The sequence below is a fragment of the Sabethes cyaneus genome, chromosome 1 (genome assembly GCF_943734655.1).
Source record: "Sabethes cyaneus chromosome 1, idSabCyanKW18_F2, whole genome shotgun sequence".
In the NCBI taxonomy this organism is placed as follows: Eukaryota; Metazoa; Arthropoda; class Insecta; order Diptera; family Culicidae; genus Sabethes; species Sabethes cyaneus.
Window position 1 is genome coordinate 2,700,116 of NC_071353.1, and position 17,300 is coordinate 2,717,415.

Consider the following 17,300-nt stretch of genomic DNA (forward strand, 5'->3'; position numbering starts at 1 on the left):
AATTTCGTGATGATACGATGATATTTGTTGCCGTTTGCTTGCAGTCATTATTTTCAGTCGCGTTCATCGACTGATACTCCGCAAGTTTTCGAGCAAAAGATTCAGAAGGTTTCATCGAGATTCATGCGCACTTGGTTTCGATGAACTGAAAATGAGTTACTTGTCAATTCTTTAGTCAGTTTCTTTAATGCCCGCGGTAACAACTTTTTAGCCGAATTTAAAGAAACTGACTAAAGAATTGACAAGTAACTCATTTTCAGTTCATCGAAACCAAGTGCGCATGAATCTCGATGAAACCTTCTGAATCTTTTGCTCGAAAACTTGCGGAGTATCAGTCGATGAACGCGACTGAAAATAATGACTGCAAGCAAACGGCAACAAATATCATCGTATCATCACGAAATTGATCCGTGCTGCCTAACGAAAACACCAGGCAATCAAATTTGTATCGTACAGTTCATAAAATCGCCTAAATGTTGAACTCGAAAAAATATTGTTCGAACTTTTCCTAGCAACTTTGAACAGAGTCACGCACAACAATCATCGTTGAGCAAATCAGGTTTAATGATGACAGGAGGCCGTGTGTGACTGAGCTCCAGTGTCTTTTCTTTAGTCAGTTTCTTTACACTCAACCACTGAAGACTAAAGAAACTGACTAAAGAAAAGACACTGGAGCTCAGTCACACACGGCCTCCTGTCATCATTAAACCTGATTTGCTCAACGATGATTGTTGTGCGTGACTCTGTTCAAAGTTGCTAGGAAAAGTTCGAACAATATTTTTTCGAGTTCAACATTTAGGCGATTTTATGAACTGTACGATACAAATTTGATTGCCTGGTGTTTTCGTTAGGCAGCACGGATCAATTTCGTGATGATACGATGATATTTGTTGCCGTTTGCTTGCAGTCATTATTTTCAGTCGCGTTCATCGACTGATACTCCGCAAGTTTTCGAGCAAAAGATTCAGAAGGTTTCATCGAGATTCATGCGCACTTGGTTTCGATGAACTGAAAATGAGTTACTTGTCAATTCTTTAGTCAGTTTCTTTACTGAAGACTGAACAGTGAACACTGAACTTGAACTGATGAGTCTGATGACCTAAAGAAACTGACTAAAGAAAAGACACTGGAGCTCAGTCACTCGCGGCCTCCTGTCATCATTAAACCTGGTTTGCTCAACGATGATTGTTGTGCGTGACTCTGTTCAAAGTTGCTAGGAAAAGTTCGAACAATATTTTTTCGAGTTCAACATTTATGCGATTTTATGAAATGTACGATACAAATTTGATTGCCTGGTGTTTTCGTTAGGCAGCACGGATCAATTTCGTGATGATACGATGATATTTGTTGCCGTTTGCTTGCAGTCATTATTTTCAGTCGCGTTCATCGACTGTAAAGAAACTGACTAAAGAATTGACAAGTAACTCATTTTCAGTTCATCGAAACCAAGTGCGCATGAATCTCGATGAAACCTTCTGAATCTTTTGCTCGAAAACTTGCGGAGTATCAGTCGATGAACGCGACTGAAAATAATGACTGCAAGCAAACGGCAACAAATATCATCGTATCATCACGAAATTGATCCGTGCTGCCTAACGAAAACACCAGGCAATCAAATTTGTATCGTACATTTCATAAAATCGCATAAATGTTGAACTCGAAAAAATATTGTTCGAACTTTTCCTAGCAACTTTGAACAGAGTCACGCACAACAATCATCGTTGAGCAAACCAGGTTTAATGATGACAGGAGGCCGCGAGTGACTGAGCTCCAGTGTCTTTTCTTTAGTCAGTTTCTTTAATCGACTGATACTCCGCAAGTTTTCGAGCAAAAGATTCAGAAGGTTTCATCGAGATTCATGCGCACTTGGTTTCGATGAACTGAAAATGAGTTACTTGTCAATTCTTTAGTCAGTTTCTTTAAGCACGACTGAACCACACACCACCATTCACACTCAACTAAAGAAACTGACTAAAGAATTGACAAGTAACTCATTTTCAGTTCATCGAAACCAAGTGCGCATGAATCTCGATGAAACCTTCTGAATCTTTTGCTCGAAAACTTGCGGAGTATCAGTCGATGAACGCGACTGAAAATAATGACTGCAAGCAAACGGCAACAAATATCATCGTATCATCACGAAATTGATCCGTGCTGCCTAACGAAAACACCAGGCAATCAAATTTGTATCGTACAGTTCATAAAATCGCCTAAATGTTGAACTCGAAAAAATATTGTTCGAACTTTTCCTAGCAACTTTGAACAGAGTCACGCACAACAATCATCGTTGAGCAAATCAGGTTTAATGATGACAGGAGGCCGTGTGTGACTGAGCTCCAGTGTCTTTTCTTTAGTCAGTTTCTTTAGGCCCTATGCGCGATGGTGTGTGTGTGTGATGCTGCATTTTTACCAGGGTGTAGTCTTGCGCCGATTTGAATATTATCGCATCAAATAGGGTCATTTATGTATTTTGGACAGGCGTTACACGTATTCTATTTTAGACATTTACGGCAAAATCAAATGGAAATGTTCAAAAAACAGCTTACGAGTTACGCCCGTCCAAAATACATAAATCATCCTACATTCTGGATATAAAATTCGCTTAGATTGACAGGAAAGAATATAGTTCGTGTGGCCGGTTGGGACGGGAAGACCTGGTCACTGTTTCTACCTTTATTATACAGCCAGAATTCGTTAATAGGGCCATGACTATCAAGCTGTGTTCGTTAATTGGGCTGACTGACAGTTTGCTGAGGGGCACGCAAATTATTTTTGTTTCTGATTTTGAAAACTTTCGTGACTCGGAATACATATTGAAAACCTGGTTAAGTTTAAAATTGGAGTAAGTGAACATTTCCATCTGCTGTCTTTGCATTCAAGTATGATGAATAATAATCGACTGTTGATATGACTAGTTTGTTTTTAAATAGACAATGGCTGTATCGTCGGGAAGAACAGCGACAAAACGCAAATATACCACATTACCTCTAGCTAAACAGTTAGTCGTAATCCGTGACGTTGAATCCGGCGGATTATCCCATGAGCAACAATAAATATGATCTTGAATCGCATTTCTAGACCCCTCAAATGATTCATGTTGACAGTAAATTTTGACATTTCCGCCCATCTAGCGAACGTCCAATTAACGCACCGCCCAATTAACGAACCACCAATTAGCGAATCTTTGCTGTACTATACAGCAAAGATTCGTTAATTGGGTGTTCGCTAATTGGGCTATGTGACAATGTCTGAATGTCAAAAATATATGGAATTTTCGAGTTTAGAAAGTTCTGACAACTGTCAGTCTGCCCAATTAGACGGCTAAACGGAGTAAACGGCTGAATTATGCGTACCGTCGGTGCCTTGTGCACGGGTAGGCATAAAATAGACCCTACAGTGGTTCATAGTCTCTTATTCAGCAACTCCTATTCCTACCTCCTCGTGGTACAACCCGGGATACGAACAACTTTGGTGGAGATCGGGTAACCAACCCCGGTGGAAGCCAAGGTCGTATGCTGACAGGAAAGGCGGGCTTTTTCGAGCTTCGTTGGCCCTGGTTGGCCGTTGGGGTTCGTGTAGCAGGCTTTGCAAGCCGTCACCACGAAAAATACTAAAGCACGGAACGAAGAACAAATATATTCTTACTGGAACAATCGGAATAGACCCACGCGACGAAAAAGGACTATGGATTGGACACTCGGGACGTGGAACTGCCGATCTCTCAACTTCCAAGGCAGCACTCGAGTGCTCTCCGACGTATTGAAGAGCCGCAAGTTCGACGTCGTAGCGCTGCAGGAGGTGTGTTGGAAGAGCTCAACGGTACGTACATTCAGAGATGGACATACCATCTACCAGAGCTGCGGCAACACACACGAGCTGGGTACAGCTTTCATAGTGGTGGGCGAGATGCGGAAACGGGTGATTGGGTGGTGGCCAATTAATCCTCGACCATGCAGGTTGAGAATCAAGGGCCGATTCTTCAACATAAGCATCATCAACGTGCACAGCCCTCACCTCAGAAGTACCGATGACGACAAGGATGAATTCTACGCGCAGTTGGAGAGTGAATACGACCGCTGCCCAAAACATGATATCAAGATCGTCATCGGGGATTTCAATGCTCAGGTCGGCCAGGAGGAGGAATACAAACCGGTGATTGGAAGGTTCAGTGCACACCAGCGAACCAATGAAATGGGCCTAAGACTTATCGACTTTGCCGCCTCCAAGAATATGGCCGTACGTAGTACCTTTTTCCAGCACAGAATCCACCATAAGTACACCTGGAGGTCACCAAATCAGACAGAATCACAGATCGACCACATTTTGATCGACAGTCGGCACTTCTCAGACATTATCGACGTCAGATCCTATCGAAGCGCTAACGTTGACTCGGACCAATACCTAGTGATGGTTAAGATGCGCCCAAGATTCTTCGTTGTGAACAACATTCGGTACCGACGCCAGCCTCGGTTAGATCTCGCGCGGCTGAAGCAGCCAGACGACGCCGCAAACTACGCGCATTCACTCGAAGCTGCGCTGCCGGAAGAGGACGAGCTGGACGAAGCCCCTCTCGAGGACTGTTGGAACACTATCAAAACAGCCATCAGCAATGTAGCGGAGAGCTCCATCAGGCATGTGGCCGGAATCAGCGGAACGATTGGTTTGATGATGAATGTAGGAGGGTGATGGATGAGGAGAACGCAATGCGGGCGGCCAAGATGCACAGTGCCACACGTCAGAATGTGGAAAAACACAAACAGAAGAAAATGCAGCGAAACCAAATGTTTCGGGAGAAAAAGCGCTTCCTGGAAGAGCAGGAATATGCAGAGTTGGAGCGGCTGCATCGCTCTCAGGAAACGCGAAAGTTCTACCAGAAACTGAACGGATCCCGCAAAGGCTTTGTGCCGCGAGCCGAAATGTGTCGGGATAAGACTGGCAGTATTTTGACGGACGATCGTGAGGTGACCGATAGGTGGAAGCAGCACTTCGACGAACACCTGAATGGCGCCCAGGCGGAGAACCATGACGGAGGAGAAAGCCATTTCGACGGTGCAACAAACGGGGAAAAGGTGCCAGCCCCAACGATAGGCGAAGTTAAGGAGGCCATCATGCAGCTAAACAACAACAAGTCAGCTGGAAAAGATGGCATCGGAGCGGAGCTTATTAAAACGGAACCAGTAAAGCTGGCCCTTTGTCTCCACCGACTAATTGTTAGAATTTGGGATACGGAACAGCTACCGGAGGAATGGAAAGATGGGGTTATCTGCCCGATCTATAAAAAGGGCGATAAGTTGGACTGTGAGAACCATCGAGCGATCACCGTTCTCAATGCCGCTGTCCCAAATCATTTTCCGCCGTCTATCACCAATTGCGAATAGATTTGTGGGAACTTATCAAGCCGGCTTCGTCGAAGGTCGGTCTACTACGGATCAAATATTTATACTGCGGCAAATTCTCCAAAAGGGCCGTGAATACAGAGTTCCCACGCATCATTTATTCGTTGACTTCAAAGCCGCATATGATACCATCGACCGGAAAGAGCTATGGAAAATCATGGACGAAAACAGCTTCCCCAGGAAGCTCATCAAACTGATTAAATCTACGATGGATGGTACACAGTGCTGTGTTCGGATTTCGGGTGGATTGTCAAGTTCATTCGAATCACACAGAGGGCTTTGTCAAGGTGATGGTCTTTCATGCCTGCTGTTCAACATAGCGCTACAAGGTGTTATGAACCGAGCGGATATCAACACGCGGGGCACGATATTCAACAAATTTAGTCAATTCGTCTGCTTTGTCGATGACATGGATATTATCGGCAGAACATCTGTGGCGGTGGCTGAACAGTACACCAGACTAAAGCGCGAAGCAGAAAAGATTGGGTTAAAGGTAAATACGTCTAAAACAAAGTACATGCTGCCCAGCGGAACCGAGGCCGAACAACACCGCTTGGGCAGTAGTATATTGATCGACGGCGATGAGTTTGAGGTAGTCGATGAATTCGTCTACCTTGGCTCACTGGTAACGGCGGACAATGATACCAGCCGTGAGATTCGGAGGCGTATTATCAGCAGAAGTCGTGCTTTCGGTGGGCGCCACAAGCAGACTAAGTCCTCGTACAAAGTGCACCCTGTACAAGACGCTTATTAGACCGGTTGATCTCTACGGGCATGAAACATGGACAATGTTCGAGGAGGACCTGCGAGTGCTCGGAGTCTTCGAACGACGAGTGCTAAGAACGATCTTCGGCGGCGTACAGGAGAACGGAGTATGGAGGCGGGGGATGAACCATGAACTCGCACAGCTCTATGGCGAACCCAGTATCCAGAAGGTGGCTAAAGTTGGACGGATACGATGGGCAGGGCATGTTGCAAGAATGCCGGACAAAGATGCCCTGCAAAGATGGTGTTCGCCTCAAATCCGGTAGAAACAAGACGACCAGGAGCGCAGCGAGCTAGATGGTTAGATCAGGTGGGGCGAGATCTGGCGGAGAGTACTCGGTGTCCGAGGAATTGGAGAGCGGTAGCCCTCAAACGAGTTACATGGAGAAACTTTGTTCAACAAGTTTTGTCCTAGGACGGCAAGCCTCCTAAGTAAGTAAGCTATGAAAGGAATGAAATCCATGTGCTCCACGTGATAGGTTGATTTATCAAATATGACAATGCTTGACGTTTATCAATAGTCATTTGTTCAAAATAAATTGTTTTCACTATATCGTTGTATACGTAGAAAATTTTATGGTCGACTGATATTGGAATTGGTTGAGAAAGCACTGATTTATTAGCGCTCAAAACCTCGCCACTTTTAGTGACGATCGCTTTTAGATCTTTCCGAAAGACCCCCTACCCTCCTGTAAGACGTAGTCCTATGTCAATATTGTAATATCAAATATGTTCAAGATTTTTATTTTAGATTATTCAGATATTTTTGGTGTACAGTATCTTATCAAACATTTGTTCGCCGGAGGTTAACTTCGCCGAATACTAACTAAATAGATCAATGAGCTACTATGCAATAAACATATTTATTGGGTTAAGAATAGATTGTACCTTTTTATCTGCATCTTCTTTTGCATTCGGGCGTGAATGTTCTTACTATGGAGTCCAGGCACTCTAATATGCAGACCGAACCGGACCGATATATAGTTTCAAAAACTGCATATTTAATAGCGACGCCTACTACAATCTCCATTTGTGAACTGTTATAATGTACCATATTATCGAATAACTATAAAACCATAGCCTACAAATCTCTCCCTTAAGAAAGCTATCTACTACATACTTTCTCATTCCTGTCCCGGTCCCGGTAGTCCCATTGCAAAAATGGCCTTCGGATATTGTAGCTACCGAATGAAAGCACATCTAGCGCTTGCAATGTCTATATTATTTCTCATAGTAGGTATTTCGTTCGATATAATTTCCGCACTGTGTGTCTAATGTACTTAGAATAATGGTACGAATAAGATTTCCTACCTGTCTCCAGGTCTGCATTTACCAGCATTCTCTACCATTTCCGTCTGTTTGCTCGAATTTATCCAACCATACGCACAACGTTCTCTTTTTATCATAAATTAGTGTATAACAAAATGCGGTTCAACCGGTTCGAAACGACTGGAAGGAAAGCCTTCCTCAGGCCCGCATCCATCATCGCATAATCTGGTTTTAAAAGAACAGGAGCATTCTACGAACCCTCCTTACGATCCGATCTTTTCGATCTCGTCCGAATTCTCCGCGTCCAAAAGTTGAATCCTTTTCTTAAAGTGTGTCTCGATTGACCGACAAAGTTGCATACTACGATCACTATCCACCAGATTGATCGCAATTCCGTTTTTACCTGCATTCAAAGAAAATCGTCAATCGTGGTCGCCTCTAGATCTAGGTCGCCTAACTTACCGAACCGACCAGTACGTCCAATTCGATGCAAATACGTTTCACAATCCGCTCGGCCTTGTTGATCCATTGGTAGATCGAAGTTAACTACAATAGTAACCTGTTCGACATCGATTCCTAAAGAGCAAATACAATTAAGACAATGCAGACGTTGGCGTTGCAGTAAAAGTTTCAAATTATTTACCTCTAGACAGAACGTTGGTCGTAATCAGCACCTTTTCCAACCCAGCTCGGAACCGGTCCAATACAGCAAGCCGCTGTTCGACTGTCAAATCGCCGGACAGCACCGCTACCGAATGGCCATCGGCGGACATTTTACCAGAAAGCCAGCTAGCAGTTTTGCGAGTCTAAAACAAAACAGATCATCAATTTTTCCCAATGAACTAGTGGCAAAATCCAGATTTCCACAAAGACCCTCTTCTTTTTACTCACATGGCAAAAGATAATCGCTTGCCCGACGGTAATTACGCCGTAGATATTCGAAATAGCCTGATACTTTTCATCCTGATTGCGACACTTGACATAGTACTGCTTGATGTTGTCCAGCGATTCTTGTTCCCGTGCCAGTCGAATCACGATCGGGTTCGGCACGATGTACTCGGCAAACTCCATCACCTCCCGCTCGTACGTGGCCGAGAAGAACATCATCTGACAAGACGGTGACAGTTGCTTATGTATCCGGATGCATTGATCCTGGTGCCCTTGGGTGGCAATCATTACATCCGCCTCATCCAGCACGAACACGGAAATCTTTTTCAGATCGAACGCCCGAAATTTAATACCCCAATCCATTAGCTTTCCGGGCGTTCCGATAATAATGTGATCAATAAGTTTCGCACCTTTAGCAATCTCTTCGCCGCGAACGGCGTAACGAAGTTTTATTTCCGGACAAAACTTTGCCATTTTGGCTGCTACTTCGCCGGTCTGAATTGCCAGTTCGTAAGTTGGTGACAAGCATATGACCTGGGGATAGTTCTTCAGTGGATTAACACGACTGAGCATAGCTAACACAAAGGCAGCAGTCTTTCCTGTTCCCGATTGGCTTTGTGCGATCATATTTTGCGGAGGATCAGCCAAAAGAGTTGGCAAGGCTGTCTCCTGAATCTTAGAAGGCGCGTTGAAACCCATCGCATACACACCCTGCAGGAGTTCCGGTTTTAAATGCAGTGCTTCAAATGTTTTCACCGAATACAAGGGAGACGATGGATCCTTTCTTTGAACTTCCAGATCTAGCTTCGATTCAACTAGACCTTTCCGAATTATTTTCATCAACAAGCTGGCGTCCGCTGGACTGTAAATTATTAGAGTATCGAATAACAACAAATAAGCTTCTTTGGAAACTCGAATGAAACTTACTTAAATGTTTCCGCTTCGTCTGTAGAGGAAGCGGTTTCTCCATTCTCACTAGGTTCTGGCTTAGCATCACTAGTTGTTGCCTTTTCCACGGCATCGGCTGCAGCAGTAGCAACACGGGCCGAATCTTCGGCCGCAGGCTTGTCAGTTGTTGCTGCTGCATCTGAACTAGCAGCAACACCCTCCTTCGCTTCGGTGTCCTTGGAAAGATTCAATTCATTTACCTAATTTTAGAAAGTACGTCATAATTCACGAGACGGATTCGAAAATAGGTTAGAATATTAAAATTTTGGCAAACAGGATTTTTTTCATAAACTTACTAGACTAGAGATCTCCTGATCTTCTGCCTTTTTGACCCAATTGTCGAGAGCCGTCGGGGAAGTGCTAGCCATGGTTTTAAATTCGAACGATGAAAATCTACTGTTCCTGTTGTTTCTAAACTTAACTAAATCTGTTAAAAAATCCGTTTCCTTATCTCCGGCAATTCGTCCCTGTCGCGTTTACCCAGCGACCTTGCGATGAAAAAGTTTAACGATACCTTTTGTTTCTTTTTATGCCACCCTTATTCGATGCGGTGCATTGCGTTGACGTTGCCGAAGGCGCAAATGAAAGGAAGAGCGCCGTCAAAACTGTCAAAGCATCTCGGTGGTTCCATAATATTCGAGCAGCGAGGGGCGAGTGAATGCAAAGCAGGTGATTAAAGGCTAAAAGTTTAAAAATCTTGTTAAAAATATGCAGTATTGAGCTTGCTGCCGTTTATCGTACGCACACATCGACGCGCGATTTGTTGTTGCTGTTGTTAGATTTTACATTGATTTTACACGTTTGTTTTTGTTTTCCCCCAGTTATACCCCGGTAAAAAAACCCGAATTAATCCACCTAGCGGCGTGACCTAGCCTTTCTACTGCCACAATAATCTTTATAAAATTTCTCAGGAACTTAATTGTAGATGTATCGATGTTATATTAGACTATATTTTTAAATATTCGTTCCGTATTCCTCAAAATCCTTATTTGCCAGTAAAATTCACAATGTATTGTGTAGAATAATTATATTTTCTTTCCTTGGGTGCGTAAATACATGTAAGCGTCATTTATGTTACTTGATGAACACCTTATTTAGTTTTATAATATTTATAGAAAAATAATGTAAACACAAAAGATAATTTTTACAGACTTGAATGAATATGTATAGAAAATTAGAAATTAACCCTCTAACGGGTCTACAGACGGCCTTAACTTTCGGGCTTCAGAGCCACATACGAAACTTGTTTTGAATTGACAATATGAAGTATTTGTTCATAGCAGATTTTTTGATATTTTGATATTAATACCATGCATTCAAAAGTTAGCATCTTTGAAAAACAAGAGTTCAGAAAAATTATTATTATATTTCACTTTTGAAGAAAAAGGATATCTACAACAAAATGATTGATCTCAAAATTTTACTATTGGTTTGCTTGGCTTCAATTTTGCAATATATCTGAATTAGGAAAAAATTACTGAATAGAGCATTAGATATGAAAACGAGAAATGGAACTATTTCTTAGCTAGCGCTCCTTCAGATAATTATTTTTGCATGAAAATCAAAACTTAAGCTTCTTTTGAATGTACTTTCATGAAAAGATAGTCATTAGCTAGATCGCATCGTTTTTACAATGTTAGAGGGTTAGGAAAACAAGATGAGGTCGAAAAATAGTGCCAAAGCTGCGCCATAAACATGCTTGAGAATGGGAAATACGATCGATATGATTCCCAGTGCTTGTCTTTTTTGACGTAGGACTACGTCTTTGTTTACTATACTGGGACTGGGTGGCACTTTGTGAAAACGAAAATAGAAGTGTAACGTTTGAATGAAAGATTTTAAATGCTAATAATTACTAAACTACTGAACAAAACAGAACAATTTTAATGTCGTTGGATAGATAAAATGACCAGCAATTTTTTAGGGGGATTAGAGACCTATTTTAAGGTGGGCGTAAGAGGGGGGGGACTCCTATACAAATGAAACACAAATTTCCTCAAAACTCGAAAACTAATCAAGCAAATGGCACCAAATTTGGCTTGTGGAGTTTTTTGGAGGCATGAATTTATTTATTTTATGATGCTTTTAGACCCCTCACCCCTGTGATAGGGGGATAATACATTACCATTTCAACCTTTATGATGGACACAAGTGATTTTTAAAAGAAATTTTCTATGTCTCAAAGGTTGCAGGCGTTCTACTTATGAACACCCGTCCACGTATTTTCAAAGCCATCATTGCATTCAATAAAGAATTGAATCTGAATATTTCGCTCTTCTCTTTTAAACATTCACTTAAACAATGGAACTCACAGATTCTTATAAGCATACATAGGCCAGAAATGCAGTTTACATTAGTCTTTGATCTGATGATCTGATATAGTCCTACGACTCCCTTTCGTACAACCTTAGGGCTGTATACCTTGTAGTTTTTGATTTATTTATTAAAACATGATACATGACATAAGACATCTGTCCTTTAAAATATCACTAACGAAAACAAATCTTACAAAATTTCTACCGTGCAACGTTTACTTCCTATTTTTCATATAACATTTCTAAGCTCTGGGAATGGGAAATACTATTGATTAAAAAGAGCATCTATTGATGCGCAGAATTTGTTTGGAATTTGTACAAATTTATTTGGAAAAATCAACTCACTAGTAATTCTGATTCTATACACCACTATATACCTACATGCTTAAATAAACTGCTTTTCTTCGCTTTTTGCTTTTCTTGTACAATTGTGAGTAACAGCAAGTCAAGAAAATGACAAATGAATTCTGAAATCAAAGAAAAGAAAAAACTTTTCGATTGAATCCCACTATTTAATATTTATTTGCAACAGATACGTAGCTCACCTACGACGTGCAGGCTTCATCAGTGTCTTATTTCAAAGCGTATACGTATCTGTCGCGAATAAATATTAAATAGTGGAATTTAGTCGGTAAAAGTTTTTTCTTTTCTTTAATTTCAGAGTTCGTATTCCACTAAGAGGCTTCAAAAACTTCAGACAATTGACATGTTTCTCACTTTTCTTGAATTTCATTGCAAATTTTAAAATTGCAAATTGTCATCACATACATACATACATACATACATACATACATACATACATACATACATACATACATACATACATACATACATACATACATACATACATACATACATACATACATACACACATACATCACACACATCTCATACATTGAATACAATCAACATTTGATTGATATGTTTTGATTTCACACGTTTTAACGGTTTAATATACGGTGCTTAAGTGTTAAAGTTTGAATAACTTTTGAATGAAGCGTTCGATTTTAAATAACTCGGTTTCGTTTGATAGATCTCAGCAGTAATTTTCAAATAATCATAAAATGTGTGATGTTTTTCATTAAATTAATGCTTATATGTTACATAAATATGTTTTAAACATTATTTTTTCACATTTCTTTATGTAACTTTCAAACTACAAGTCCAATCGTCATGAAATTTGGAAGTTAAGGGTTCGCAAGGCTCCTCTTTCATATGCAATCAATTTTGTTCAAATCGGTTAAGAGACCTATGAGATAATGAAGTCCCATATTTTTCGTATTTTTATACATAACTTTTGAACTAAAAGTCCGATCAGTATGAAATTCAATAGCGACCAATGGGACACCTAGACCTTTCATTTGACACTAAGAACATTAAAATCGGTCCAGCCATCTCCGAGAAAAGTGAGTGAGATTAAAAGCGTCACATACACACACACACACACATACACACACACACATACATACACACACACAGAAAATGCTCAGTTTTCGAAACTGAGTCGAATGGTATATAACATTCGGCCCGCAGACCTTCTTTCCATTTCCGGTTTTCCAAGTGATTTCTATACCTTTATACTATATATTTATATAGTAGAAAGGCAAAACATACGTTTGAGTGATAAACGATAAGTTTTTGTAGCATTTTGCACTGGGATTAGCAAGCTCTATTCTACGAACCATAATGTTTTTTTTTGTATGCCAGAAGGGCATTTGGTTAAAAGGTCACTGCGAGAGTCTTAATGATCGTCTTTTGTGGCAGGCCCCGATTGCTGTACACGGCGTTCGTAATAAGGATTGCTAGTGTGTGACTGTATTGGTGATTTGTGTGCATCGCAAAACGGTTTCGCTATGGAAAACAAATTTCCCGATGAATACAAATCGCGTATACGTATACGCGGCAAAGTGTGCTTAAGATAAATGTCAGCAATCTCTATATTTGGACAGCATTTGTGACATTTCCCAGATACATTCCACATTTTCTTTCCGCACGTTCACGGAAAAACAGTAAAACCACTGACGAACTGGCGTGACACTTAGAAGAAAATCCGATGAAAACCATCGTCCTGCACATTTTGCTTGCACACTAGCACCCTCTGTTATGCATGTTGCGGAGTAGCTTGCATTTACAGGGTTTTAAGTTGTAGGATTTTGTACATTTGAAAGGTTTTATACTAGCAACACTTGCACGCCACGGTGTGGCTTTTTTGAAAAATGAGTGGTTTTTTATTGGACGATGAAATTATCGCGAGTGTCTCGTCTGTTTGTCTGTGATAAAACTAAAGAAACGTGCGGAAATAAAACGTGCGTATTCACCCTTATTCTTGTTTTCGTTCGAATGATATTCGCTCGAAAATTAAGCCGGTTCGTATTCTTGTTTTCGTTCGAATCAGTTCGAACGTTCGAACGACACTTCCTTTTGTTCATTCGAAAATGAGAATAGTGCTTCTCGATTCGTTCAAAACAAACTATTCGTACGTATGCAGGATACGGCCTGACTTCAAGAATAAAGGTGATTACCTATTACTGAAAAGTCAAAACTGCCGTTCAAATATAGAGCTTTCTGACAGCTCAAGCACCCACACTAGCGAATACGAAATACGCGTGTATATACATGATGTTTACTTCATTTTGGGGAATGCTGGAGAACAAACCGAAAAATAGCGATTACTAGTTTTCATCCTGTTCTAAATTCAAGCACATATTTTGAAAATTTGCTGGTATTTAAGCCAGCGGAAGACGAAATTCATTCTGTACCTTGGTGACAAAGGAATGCATCTCTTTTGTTGTTTGCCTCATTTTCAAGCACCAATACACACATAACTGGAAAGGTCTATTACGAACACATCTGCTATTATGGCTCGTACACAATTAATAAAAAGCAACGAGTTCGGTAAAATTTTACCGAAATTCAAACAGCTGAACGTTCGGTAAATTTTTTTATGATGCCAAACATTACTAATGATCCGTAAACGTCGATATGCACCACCAAAATTTTTACCGAACGCGTACAGCTGTTTAGATTTCGGTAAATTTTACCGAATCGTTTAAGTGTGTAAATAGCTTGATAAGCAGCAAGTCATAGATTGGTTCACTTTATGACTCATGTGTTTTATTTTCAGTGCACACTGCAATATTTATGCCAACTGCTCGACAATACACAAACGAGCACACAAAATTACATTATTTATTCGTTACTGTTCGCCCACCCCTTGGTAGTTTTTATAGCTTCGTGATCGCGAAGAGTGTGTACGAGAAAACGAAGAAAAACATCAAAAATATTCCGAGCAGCAGCGACCAGCGACAATCGACACCTCGATAGAAGCAAAAATGAGCACTCTGAATCGCCCCAAATCTCCGCGGACACCAAATTCTGGCAAAAATTTCGATAAAGAGGAAAGTTTTTGGGATAAAATCGGAACTCTTGGACGGAAAAAGCGAATCAAAGAAGGTAAGAACGAAATAAATTGATGTTTTAGACAGCAGACCTATTGAGCCCTTCTCGGAAAGGAATTTCTTCCATTTATGGCGATTTTTAATGAAAACACTTTCATCTAATTTGTTGACGTGATCTCAAAACGCTTTCTATGCAATGAAGTTAGTTATAATATTTTAAGATTTCTGTTCTATAAGAAACAGCTGGCGTTTGATAGTTAACCAAGCCTTGAACTATTATGTGGGTGAATCACTTTCTTGTGGGTTACGCATGGATGACGTCATTTAGTGTTATATGTAAATAGAAGAAATAAAATAATGCATCTGTACTTATGTTTTTTTCTTTTAGTACAAGAGGTCCAGGAGGAAGGAAAAATTGCCATTGACTCGCCAGGAAATCCGAATGCGCCGATCGTACCACCAGAGGAGTACAATCTTGAAGACAACGAATCCCGTTCGATCATTCAGCCTGCCTCGTTGCAGCATCCGCATGTTCGTGAGCTTCTACAAGTGTTGATCGATTGGATCAATGACGAGTTGGTGGAAGACCGTATCATCGTTACAGACATCGAGGAGGATCTGTACGATGGTCAAGTTTTGCAAAAGCTGTTCGAGAAGCTGACGGGAGTTAAGCTGAATGTCCCGGAGGTTACTCAATCGGCCGAAGGCCAACGACAAAAGTTGGCTGTTGTTCTGAATGCTGTCAATCATGTAAGAGTGATGAAGTAACACGAGATTAATCATATTGAATATTTTTGTTGTTTTTAGACTCTGGGCTATCATCATAATGTTCCCAAGTGGACGGTTGAAAGCATTCACACCAAGAACACGGTGTCAATTCTGCATTTGTTAGTCGCTTTGGTTCGTCATTTTCGGGCTCCGATTCGCTTGCCGGAAAATGTTCACGTTACGGTCGTAATGGCACAGAAGATCAATGGAAAGCTAACAAGCAAGTAAGAATAAGCTTTTTCTGTACTAAGGCCATGCAATATTATTGATTACTTTTCAAACTTCGCCAGAAAATTCCAAGAGCAGATAACGCAACAGTACGATGACGTTGGTATGCGTTGTGAACGAGATGCGTTCGATACTCTGTTTGACCATGCACCGGAAAAATTGGCAGTTGTCAAGAAGTCACTTATTACTTTCGTCAACAAGCATTTGAACAAACTGAACTTTGAGGCAGCTGACCTAAGCTCGGATTTCAAGGATGGGGTTTTCCTGTGCCTGTTGATGGGATTGTTGGGTGGATTTTTTGTGCCACTGCATGAGTTCCATCTGACACCGAAGGATACTGACCAGATGGTACATAACGTCGGATTCGCTTTCGAGTTGATGATGGACCAGGGACTGAAGCCGAAGGCACGTCCTGAAGGTGAGTTAGTGTTGTATTTTGTTTTTGTTAACAAATAAATATTTTTTCTTTGTTCGGCAGATATCGTCAATATGGACCTCAAGTCTACCCTTCGTGTTTTATATACTTTGTTCACAAAATATCGAAATATCTCTTGAGCTGGCGGTGTGACAGTCAAAAGAGAAAGTGCCTTGGCAGCTAGGATGTCGAATTCTAACGATAGTAATTGTTAACATAGGACCCACAATATGACCGATTAAAGTTAACATACGCACACACTCACCGGTACTAGCAGAATGACCGGTGAAAGAAGTAGCCTTAACATTAACTAACATTTGCTGGAAATTCGGAACAGGCAGCCAAACTTACGGTAAGTGATGGAAATTCTGTTTGAAACCACTTAGTCAGATCAGTAAAACACATTTTATTTACTCATAAATAATCGTCTCAAGCAATTGTGTTTTGCTAATTTATTTGAAGCAATTTTACTTAATGTAGTATGCAAAAATGTAATAAAAAAAGTCTAACACATTGACAGCAACAGTTCACTGGCAAAAGAAATGCTCCTAGACTTTATTCCGAATTGCTGTGGACCGCCACGGATCAGCACCAGATGACGCCATGGCAGACCTAATCCCTAGGTCGAACTGAGCCTGCATGATACCGGAGCATCCTGTTCAGTAAATTGCTTCTTCTGTTCCAAGCTGGTAACGGACGGTTGATCTTCTTCCCAGCAGATATCTACACCGTCGTTATGAAAAAGTTCACAATAAAAAAATAGGAAACAACGTTCCAAAATCGATGCAGAACACTGGATTACAAGGTTAAGGACTGCGCACCGAGCGGTATGGACGTTTCTGGTTTCATCCCTGACCCCGAATTCTCCACCAAAGGCTAAGAAGACTTGCACGGACAAGCGTCCCAATCT

General features: G+C 41.0%; 2 protein-coding genes across 2 annotated transcripts; one reads left to right on the forward strand and one right to left on the reverse strand.

Annotated features, from left to right (window-relative positions):
• Positions 1-7,369: 7,369 nt before the first annotated feature.
• LOC128736905 (DEAD-box helicase Dbp80) lies at positions 7,370-9,808 on the reverse strand. Its single transcript, XM_053831417.1, has 6 exons — positions 9,563-9,808; positions 9,246-9,466; positions 8,322-9,180; positions 8,074-8,236; positions 7,893-8,006; positions 7,370-7,833 (listed from the first exon to the last, which is right to left on the reverse strand). Exons 1-6 carry the CDS (start codon positions 9,632-9,634, stop codon positions 7,694-7,696), a joined length of 1,569 nt encoding a protein of 522 aa, XP_053687392.1. The 5' UTR covers positions 9,635-9,808; the 3' UTR covers positions 7,370-7,693.
• A 5,065-nt stretch (positions 9,809-14,873) lies between these two features.
• Positions 14,874-16,896, forward strand: LOC128743714 (beta-parvin). Its single transcript, XM_053840345.1, has 5 exons — positions 14,874-15,034; positions 15,368-15,729; positions 15,787-15,971; positions 16,038-16,393; positions 16,454-16,896. The coding sequence occupies exons 1-5, from the start codon at positions 14,914-14,916 to the stop codon at positions 16,528-16,530; spliced, it is 1,101 nt and encodes a 366-aa protein (XP_053696320.1). The 5' UTR covers positions 14,874-14,913; the 3' UTR covers positions 16,531-16,896.
• The last annotated feature ends 404 nt before the right edge of the window (positions 16,897-17,300 follow it).